Source organism: Archocentrus centrarchus, chromosome 4 (assembly GCF_007364275.1).
Source record: "Archocentrus centrarchus isolate MPI-CPG fArcCen1 chromosome 4, fArcCen1, whole genome shotgun sequence".
In the NCBI taxonomy this organism is placed as follows: domain Eukaryota; kingdom Metazoa; phylum Chordata; class Actinopteri; order Cichliformes; family Cichlidae; genus Archocentrus; species Archocentrus centrarchus.
The window spans coordinates 37,758,029-37,768,631 of NC_044349.1; the positions used below are offsets into that span (position 1 = coordinate 37,758,029).

At 42.2% G+C, this 10,603-nt stretch overlaps 1 protein-coding gene across 1 annotated transcript in view; it reads left to right on the top strand.

Annotated features, from left to right (window-relative positions):
* Nucleotides 1-9,781, top strand: part of rab6ba (RAB6B, member RAS oncogene family a) — a 72,553-nt gene extending 62,772 nt beyond the window's left edge. The window contains exon 8 of the mRNA XM_030727589.1: nt 6,567-9,781. Coding sequence (XP_030583449.1) covers nt 6,567-6,631 — 65 coding nt within the window. The 3' untranslated portion in view covers nt 6,632-9,781. The remainder of the gene's footprint in view (nt 1-6,566) is intronic.
* Nucleotides 9,782-10,603: the final 822 nt, after the last annotated feature.

A 10,603-nucleotide genomic window follows, 5' to 3' on the forward strand; every position in this document is an offset into this window, starting at 1 on the left:
CCCCCTCCCCCATGACCCTGAACAGAATAAGTGTAAGAGAATGGATGGATGGAGATGCTGTAGCATTGAAACATTCAAAGATAAAACTTTGTCAGCCATCATCTTCTAGTAAAGGGAAGGGAAATGTGTCCATAAAAACAGTTTGCCATGAAAGAAGAAACTTAAAAAATGTCACAGAATTTATTAAATTTGATTTAACCACCATGCTGCCTTGCTGCATCTATTAAATTACATCTACTCAAATTACACAATTTTAAAATTGTACTATTCAAAAAAAAAAAAAATAAATCAAACTTTTCATTAAACTCATGTTGGCAGACTGAGCCCTCTTTTTTCCCATCCTTTATTTTTCCAAGGTTTTCTTAAGATAACTCAAGTAAAACAAGTAAAAATAAAATTTATAATAAATAAATAGAACAAAATAAACATTTGATATAAATTTGGGAGGAGTATACTTTGACATATAAATAAACTCAAATTTCAATAAAATTTGTACAGAGAGTCAAACAAATTCTGGATAATTTACCACAATGTTTTTTTTTTTCCCATTTAGCCTAGATCTTTTTAAATTTTACAAGCTGCAATCTACCTGAAAAAGCATTCTTTAAAATTCTGAATAAACATTTAGATTCTGAGTCCACTGAGTACAAAAATCCAAATAAAAACTCATCCCACTTAAAAGGTAGATTTTTTAAACTTGGATCTTTAATTAAAATCATTCTGCTATAAAAATGTCACTGACAATGAACTGTTTTCTTTCATTTGTATTTATTCAGGAAAAATGTAACAATTTCTTTGCCGTCCCTTTTCGGGTGTTTTTTCCTTTTACTTGCTCTTCTGGAGTTTGATGACAGAAATAAAAATAGACAGAGCTCATTAGCATGGTACCACTGCTAGGTCATAGAATATATTAAAATCTGAAGTCATTCTTCAATCAATAATATTTTATAAGTGAGGTAACTTATATTATGACCTTTGACTATTCTCAATATTACCAACTACATTGTTTTTTTATGTTAGCACTGACCACAGACAAACAATACAGAACTAGTGTTAGCTCGCTAGCTTCGTAGCTAACAGTGCAAAAAACAGCTCAGTGCAATCTAAAAAAAAAGAAATCAAAAGTTAAGAGTTTTCCTGCCATTAGTACTTCTGTCTGTTGTCAACTCATTTTTGAAATCCTCAAGCTTTAGATGTGTTGTAAACAGCTCCAGCTTTTCTCTAGCATCTCCTCAGCTCCTTTGCTTGACATTGGGCACCAACATTATAAAAAAGAAGCACCCTGATTGGCTCTCTTGTGAACATTTCAAGTGCCTATTGGTTCACAGATAGAACCTTATAGTACCAAGTTAAAGCTTGATTTTGCAGATAGAACCTTATTATTTTGTGAATAAAACGCCCCAAAATATATATATTTGAAAAAAAATCTCTTACATATTGTTGATAAGCGGTCAGCAAATAAGTATGTGACAATAACTCAGTTTCGTCAAAAATGTCAGAACCTTATAATTCTAAGGTGATGATTTATCTGTGCACTGGTAACATTTATCTGTGTATTGGTAACATTTATCTGTGCATTGGTAACATTTATCTGTGCACTGGTAACATTTATCTGTGTATTGGTGACATTTATCTGTGCACTGGTAACATTTATCTGTGCACTGGTAACATTTATCTGTGCATTGGTAACATTTATCTGTGCACTGGTAACATTTATCTGTGCACTGGTAACATTTATCTGTGCATTGGTAACATTTATCTGTGCACTGGTAACATTTATCTGTGCATTGGTGACATTTATCTGTGCACTGGTAACATTTATCTGTGCACTGGTAACATTTATCTGTGCATTGGTAACATTTATCTGTGCACTGGTAACATTTATCTGTGCACTGGTAACATTTATCTGTGCATTGGTAACATTTATCTGTGCACTGGTAACATTTATCTCCATAATTATACATGCAATCATATAAGTGTACACAACACTATTTTTCCAAGAAAATTTGAAAAATAAGAAACTAAAGGATCAAATAGCATTTTTTTAATGCTTTTCTCAGAGTATTTATGGATCTGTCAGGTTTCCGATATGTGTCCCCCCAATAGGAAACTCATTCCTACGCCCCTGGGTCTCACTGCTGGTTTAAAGTCTTACTGCACTCAGCATGATGGTTATTTTGTAAAATGTGGCCAAAAAACGGTGATAAAACAGGGGAAGCTTCAGGGGTGAGCCTGTGAGCTCGGTCTCAGTTGGAGACAGTTTACCTCAGTCAGCTAACAGCACTCTGAGCTGCTCGGATCATTCAGCCATAGTTCCTGCTTATAACGCATCACTACGTTACGTTTATCTCTCTCCCTGTTTTCCATCTCTGTGTTAATGAGGTGTAATGGATGTGGGGAGCGGGCAGAGTGAGGTGGAGGTGCAGTGATGGATGGCAGGTGATGACAGCAGCTTTGTGCCTCTGCTAACACTGTCACTTAATGGAGCAGCTCCTCTGTTATTATTGCATTGTGAATATTATTAATCTCACCGGGAGAAGGGCACAAATAGGCTGAGAGCAGGATGCATGTGTGGAAAGCGCTCGTATTAGCTCTTGGATATTTGTCTTCGTATTTAAGTGGTTCTATTTGGTTCATTTGCAGCTTCAGATTTTTATGCTTGGACTCTTCTGGAAGAGCTTTGCATGATTTGCTGCTCCAGATGATGATGTTCATCTTACACTGGGTCTTTGAAGCCAGTGACATCAGAGGGATGACACATGGCACTCATAGAGTAACACTAAGTATAGTGCACGTCCCCCCTTTTCTCCCAAATCAGCTGTGTTGCCCGGGTCACAGCCATCGTAGCAAAGACGGAGCTAACAGGAGAGAGCCGTGACACTCGGAGAAACCTTCATTTAGTCTGTGAGAACCTGGAACAGCAATGTTGGTCCTGAAGGGAAAACTTCCAAAACCTTATTTTGATCCAAAGTCGGCAAAATCAGATTTAACTGGTGGTTCTGTACGAGCATTAGAGCCATAGAGTGAACTTTAATGACCTTTTGGATAATTCTTTAAAAACTAACTTTGCAGAGTGGCTTTACTTGCGCAGAAGGACATTGAGGTGCTAGTGCATCTCAAAACATGAGAATATTTTTTATCTTTTTTCCTCTAATTTAATTCAAAAAGGTCAAATTTCATATATTCTCTACCTTTTTCTTTATTAATTTGGATGATTATGGTTTATATCTAATGATTAGATTATTTTGGGGATGAATAAAAAAAAATAGATTTACAAAGAAAAATGTCCAATTTCTGAAAAGTGTCTTCATTTATACACTCAGTGCTCGGTCGGGGCTCCTGTAGCATGAATTGCTGCACGAGCGCAGCGTGGCGTGGAGGCGAGCAGCTCGTGAGGTGAAGCTCAGGTTGCTTTGATAACGACCTTCAGCTCGTCTGTGTTTTTGGGTCTTCCTCCTCACAGTCTCTCTGTGGGGTTCATGTCAATCCACACAGTAACAACATGGCATGCAGCAGCAGTTCTGGTGCTGTGGGGGTGCTGGGAAAGGAAACTGGCATCTCCATAAAGCTCGTGAACAGATGGAAGCATGCGGTGCTCTGAAAGCTCCTGGTAGACGGCTGCATTGACTGGATAAATCTCAGTGGACCAATCACCACCAGCACCAGCAGAGGAGATTCTACTTTTGAGCACTCCTCCGTCTTTTCTTGGCTAACTGTGTCCATTTGGGGTGGCTGTAGCTCAGTAGGTAGAGCAGGTCACCTACTGATCGGAAGATCAGCGGTTCGATTCCTGGCTACTCCAGGCTACATGCCAATGTATCCTTGGGCAAGATACTTAACCCCAAGTTGCTCTCCGACCATCCTGTCGGAGTATGAATGTGTGTGAATGCTAGTTAATTAAAAGCACTTAGCTTAGTACATATGGAAGTGCTTGTATGAATGTGAGTGCATGGGTAAATGTAAACATGTTGTGTAAGCGCTTTGAGTGCTCTGACTGAGTAGAAAAGTGCTATATAAGAGCTAGTCCATAAAGTCCGTCAGTTTGTTGTCCTGACAGAGACGTGCGTCTGAATTGAGCCATTAGTGAAGCTGCAGTGGAACTTATGGGGGGTGGAAAGCTTTTTAAGCCTTATTCTGGCTTCATCAGATTTGAGTGATAACTTTACATCCTGAATGAAAGTTAATTCAGATAAAGTGTGTTTGATCTGAGCATCTGTGGAAGAGGAGGAATATGTATAAATGAAACAAACCAAATGAACAGAACGAGCTTTTTTAGCTTTGTGGATTTGTCTGAGCAGTTTTAATCGCTGGTTTTAAATTGGGGCCAGCAGGTCGCACTGATTTCTGCTGGATGTGACCCGTGCGGTGCAGCCGTCTGTTCTCTCTCTGAGAACAGCTTCCTGTCTAATCACAGCGCCTCATTAACGCTGCAGGTCTGCAGGTGGGGGGGTGGAAAAGGCTCTTGACCCCGTTCGAGTGTTGGGGTCATTCATGTTTATGAGAGAGAGAAGAGAGGAAAAATAAATCCCATCAGAGCAGAATTATTATAGTTTGTTGTGTTTTTCATTTGTTTTTAAATGTTTCGTAGTGCTCGTGGGGGGTGCAGGTCACTTCCTGCATGTCGCTCACTCGCTCGCTCGCTCGCTCACTCGCTCCTTTCCTAAGGAAGCATAATAAGAGCAAAAAATAAATGCTCCGTTGTTATTGTTTCCAGTTATTATTGTAATATGGGCATGTTCTTCTGGGGAAAAGTGAAAATCACAAACTCCAAAACTCAATAAACTTTCTAACAGTGTAACTGGTGATAATCACAGCCGTCTGGGGCCAGGCAGAACATGAACACTGAAGTCTGCAGGTCACCAGCCGCACGGCCTCTGTAAGGCTCAGGTGAGTTTGCAGCTGACTCCAGGTAGAGGGAGCTGCAGATTTTACCAACTTTTCCCCCAATTCAGTTCAAGCTTCCAGGTCAGATGAAAGGAAGGCGTTTTGGGACTGACGATGACTTCCACAGTTTCCTGATGGATGCAGGGCAGTAGGAAGATGGCAGCAGCAGAAAGGCCTTCTGACTAAGAGCATAGCAGCAGCTGAGTGTCTGAAGAGTCAAAGCAGACCATCCAACAACAAACAAAATAAAAAAACCTCCATAAATATAGTGCAGTAAAAGTAGGAAGTATCATGAACATTTCCTACAAAGCTGTTACATTTTGAGCCATTTGTCAGTCATTAAACTGATATTTCAGAGCTTCTTCGACCAACTCAAACAAATCTTTAAAGGTGTTGAACTCTGACCTGGTGGAGCCCACCTGGGTACCAGCCTCTCTGGTGACTCTGGGTTGGATGAGCAGTTAGGAAATGGTTTACCAGTGGCTCATTAATCACTGTTGAAAACACACACACACACACACACACACACACACACACACACACACACACACACACACACACACACACACACACACACACACACACACACACACACACACAGTGATCAGACAGTTAAAATATCCCAGCTTGATGGGGCTCATTAGCAGCTTCAGGTTCCAGATGGGATCCAGTCCAAAGAGAGCCTTCTTGTATATGTTGCATTTAACTGCTGCCCTTGAAGTGGCACATAATGACATGCAACCATGAAAAGTTGTACACACACACACACACACACACACAGGCACACGAACTGCTGCCTGGAGCCATTTGCTGCAGTCCTGCTACAGGACGGGTATGACAGCCACACTGGGACTGTTTCCCATCTCACCTGCGTGCAGTATGTAGGTCACAGTTTTTAGGTCTCCTTGTTACACATGCATCATGCTCACCAGAGAGGCTGCTGCTGCTGCAGCTACCAGCTGGTCATCATGATGCACTTTCTGCCTCCATGAGACAGAGGAGCTCATTCTGAGTGGAGAAAAAGAGACAATACACCTTATCTGCATTGTGGCAAAATCACTCTGACTTACAGAAGCTGCTCATTAACAGGCCATTGTGCATCAGGGCAGCTTCAGCCAGCTTCCATTCTCAGGTTATTACCCTGCTAACAATAGAGGAGATGAGCTGAGTAATGGCAGCCTTACAACAAAGCTTGTTTAGAGGGATTTCAGTGTCGCAGACAAATGTCAGGGGTCACCATGAAATCATGAAGGTTCTGCTGCCGTTGTGGCCCCTCCCATCAAAGACAGGCTCTGTACTCGATCCAGGATGATCCGTAACACAATCACATCATTTGGCTGTTCCCAGCATAACAGATGATACTTCCTGTTGCATAAAATCAGTTTTAGGCATCTTGGTGAATGAATTATGCACTTGTTGCACATCTGACCTGATGTTAGAAGAAATTCTAAAGTTTTTAAAGACACAGAAATCTTCCTTGCTTTAAGCGTATGTGCTTTAGACTGTTTTTGAGAACTAATGATGCTGTTTTATTGTTGACTCACTGAAGAACTTGTGCAGTCAGAACTGTTGATTAAAAAATAAATGTAGCCATGGGAAACAGCAGCATCTAGTGGTAGGAAGCTGGTAATGCAGGCTTTGTCTCCTCGTGTTCCCGAAGGTTCCTTAATGTTCTTCTCCAGTGATTGACATCAAGTTGGACAAACCGCAGGAGCCCCAGACCACTGAAGGCGGCTGTTCCTGTTAATGCTCTGCACCCATTCTGAGGGGAAAACCATCATTTACACCACATGCTTGTTTTGTTGCTTCCTATTGGTTAACCCGCAGTTGACTTTGCACGTTGAGAATCTGGCCTCCTCACCTGACTGTTGGTTGGAACGAGCAGTGTGTGGATTTGGTTTGAAAGTAGCCTGGTTTTGTTACAAAACTGCCAAGTTTAAAAAAAAAATCCTGCAACTTGCTAAAAAATCAAAAGATGTTTGTGGAGGAGGAAAGATCACCAAGTTGCTTTATGTGTACACGTTTTAAGGAGTTTCCCTAGTTTCTTTTCTATTTTTGTATTCAGGGAAATCTCTCTGGAAAAGGAGGCATTCCATAAAAAATCAGTCAGTGCCTCCCGCCCGACCCCCTCCGGAGCAGCTGAATAACGTTAGTGTTTGAAATGAAGCCATGCAGAATTTTACCTGCATACTATGAATGTTTACAGAGCCTTGAAGTGCATACAGGTGATTGAAATGTGGTGCTTTTTATTTCACTTTATTTTTTTCTATAATCTCTGATCCCTTATAACTCCATAAGTACTGGAGAGATGCACATGAAATTTTCAAATAAATTCGACTCCCACTCTGAGTCTCACAATCTACAGAAACTGAGCATCAGCGTGCCGTCATCACTGCAGCAGGTTCGTGTGTGACGTAGAGGAGCAGAAACAAACATCCTGGATGTTCGAGCTCTTTCTGATCATTCATAAAGTGCATTTTGGTCCAAACTCTCAAGGCTCAGCTCACCCTGTGAGATATGTGGCTGCTCCAAACGAGTTACAGAACCTGACAGGGCTCCTTTTTGGATACCAGGCTCATCTTCTAGCTGTAATGAAGCAACATTGGTGTATAAAGGCCGAACACATCACACTGATCTAACAACTTTACGTCCTGACGACGTTTCTCAAAATCCTTGAAGGGCCTGGATCTCAGAGCTCTTCTCTTGTTCAGCTCACTAATGTTACTCACCTTACTAACCTGTAGGGGGCAGCATCCAGCTGCTGTGCATAGCTCCTGTACTTATGAAGTTATGGGGGATCAGAAGTGATGGGTAAAAAAATGGCACATGTATTCTTAGAGCCTGTAACTCTGAAAACATTCATAATATGAAGAAAGAACTTTGCGTGTCTTCAGTAAATATGCTGAAGTTATTACAGATAAAGAGTCAGCTGATTCTGAGGGGGTCAGGTGGGAACTTTCTAAGATTTCGTTGATTTGTGTTTTTAATAATGCAGCGAGCTCTGTGTGCGAGCTGGAGCAGAGCAGGTGGTTTGGGACGTTTTCTCTGCTGTTCTGTATCCGAACAGAGCGTTTCTGCCCAGAGCTCAGGTGGGATCCAAAACTTGCCGTTTGAGTCGTTACAGGACAAACCGAACTGCTCAAGTATCAAATGCATGCCTAGTTTTTAAGCATAGGTACCGTTTACCCGTGTACACACGTTTGAATATGTAAGTGGTAACGTTACACCCGTGACTCGATGCACTCGGAGGACGACTAGTCCAAGTCTTTTTTGTTTGTTTATGAACTGGATTTGTATACCTGACTACAGGACGTGTTTTTGTCGTGCGTGTGTGTGCGTGTGTGTGCTAATGTGTGCTTTCTGTATAGGCGACGTTAGAATGCAGTTACATAGAGGGCCACTGCCAAGTCGCGTCATCCTCGCCACATGACGGCACCTTTTAGGGCACCATCGTCACCTGTCAGCTGCTGTCCCATCGCGCGGTATCTCGGTGTTTGTGATTATGACGCACGTACAGCGTCCTGTGAGTGGGCAGCGGAGAGCCGAAGCCCTCGCCGTGGATCGCGGAGGGTTCCCTCATCGCTGACTGGTTCTGTGTTCAAACCGACCTTTAACATTGTAAATCAGCTTCATTCCTGACAGCAGACTAATTTGCACATGTAGACCTTTCAGGTTAATATGAAGTTATGAGAAGCTTCATTATAAATGTACAGTCACTTAATTCAAAGACATTTCTGATTGTCATAGAAACTGTCACATAACGTGTTCCCACTGAGATGATGCTTTTTTGTGTTTGCTGTTTGTGGTATGAGGATCCGTGTGTGCCACACTGATGTTCACACAGCTGCAGACTAATGCAGCTGTTTCCATCTGACCTCTGCTGTCCTAATGAGGCACTAAAGAGTCCAGACTGCAGTGAGTTTGTCCATCTAACACGGCTGAACGGCGACATGAACGCCATCAGAACCGGTCCCGGTTTTCACCGGGACCGGTTTTCACCGGGAAAACGGGCAGACGCTGCTTCCACTTCAGAGATCCAGTCAGGCTGTCTCTAAAGAGGATAAGATGACCAACCTTCTCCTGTCAGAGTCCAGCCAGGACACCCAGCCGATGGCGGGGGTACATCACAAATTTTGATTGGGAGCAGATGGGAGGCGCTGTCACGTGACCTGTGTGCACGTCACCTTGGCACTAACGGATCCTCGTACCGGCGCTTAAACGGACTGCCGCTGTTTGCGGGCAGGATCACGGCCCGGTTGTGAACACTACTTTGATCTGTCTTTGAAGTGAAATCTTTCCTGCACTTTTTAAGAACATGTTTTAGGTATAGAGTGACCACGTTGATGTTTTAGAAACATGGTTAAAATAATAATTACTGTGTCTTAGAGTAGAGTCAGACATTTAGGGATTGTTCACATTTCCAAAAAAAAAAAACAAAAAAAAACAAAGCTAGTGAACCTTTCTAACCCACATAATGAGCCAAATAATAAGAATACTGAGAGACAGCGTTGGTGAAAGATGATGAGAAATGGACTGAAACACCTTTTTTTTGCAGGTTTGCATTTTAAGTTTGAATCCCTCCAAATGAAAGTCGTTGTGTTGCCTCCTCAAACAGGAATGTTCTCATTCGGCCTCGTAAGGAGGGAGCTTTGATTGGTACACACTCACACACTTGTATTTATTCCCCTTCAATATCACAGTGCACCTTTGTTTCCTGTTAACATTTCCCTTTGAACTGGACCCAGTGGTCTTGCTGGGGGAGGCGGTCTGTGTTTGACGTTGAGGGGGGGTCCTGTTTGCAGACTCCATCAGTCCAGACCTGGCTTTCCATTCACACTGTACAGAGATCAGCATGTCTCTCCAAATGATTAATAAAGATGTCTTATTACCAAAGTCATGCATGGTGCGATGTTTTTTAAACTTTCCTCTCACTTTCCTTATTATTGAAATCATATCTGTCAAAAGAATCAAAAACAAATGAAGAAATGAAGTGTTTGGGGCACGTGATGCTGGCAGGAGGCCCTGGGCGACACTTACGTTGGAGAGATGATGTCACAGGAGAGATGATGTCACAGGGGAGCTGCAGGTCTGCTTATATGGCAGGCTGTTTTAACATAAAATCCATTTGTCTGACTATCTGTAATTACATTTCAGATATCTAAAATTTCATTTTGACTAGACAAAACTACATTTTGACTATCCAGAATGGTAATTCAAGATATCCGCAATTACATTCTGACTAGTAAGAATAATAATTCAAGATATCTTCAATTACGTTTTGACGAGTCAAAATTCCTTTCAAGATATCTCAAATTACGTCACCGGATTCGTCATTTGACAGGTCACACATCCGTAATTACAATTTAAGATATCTCAAACGTAATTATGACTAGTTGTAATTACGTTTTAGATATCTGAATTTAGCGATTGCGTGAAGGCCCCTTTGTGCTGTACTGAGCTGTCCAAACAATAGTGATGGGAATTCCGGCTCTTTTCAGAGAGCCAGCTCTTTAGGCTCGGCTCCCAAAGAAGAGCCGGCTCTTTAGGCTCGGCTCCCAAAGAAGAGCCGGCTCTTTAGGCTCGGCTCCCAAAGAAGAGCCGGCTCCTTTAGGCTCGGCTCCCAAAGAAGAGCCGGCTCTTTAGGCTCGGCTCCCAAAGAAGAGCCGGCTCTTTAGGCTCGGCTCCCAAAGAAGAGCCGGCTCCTTTAGGCTCGGCTCCC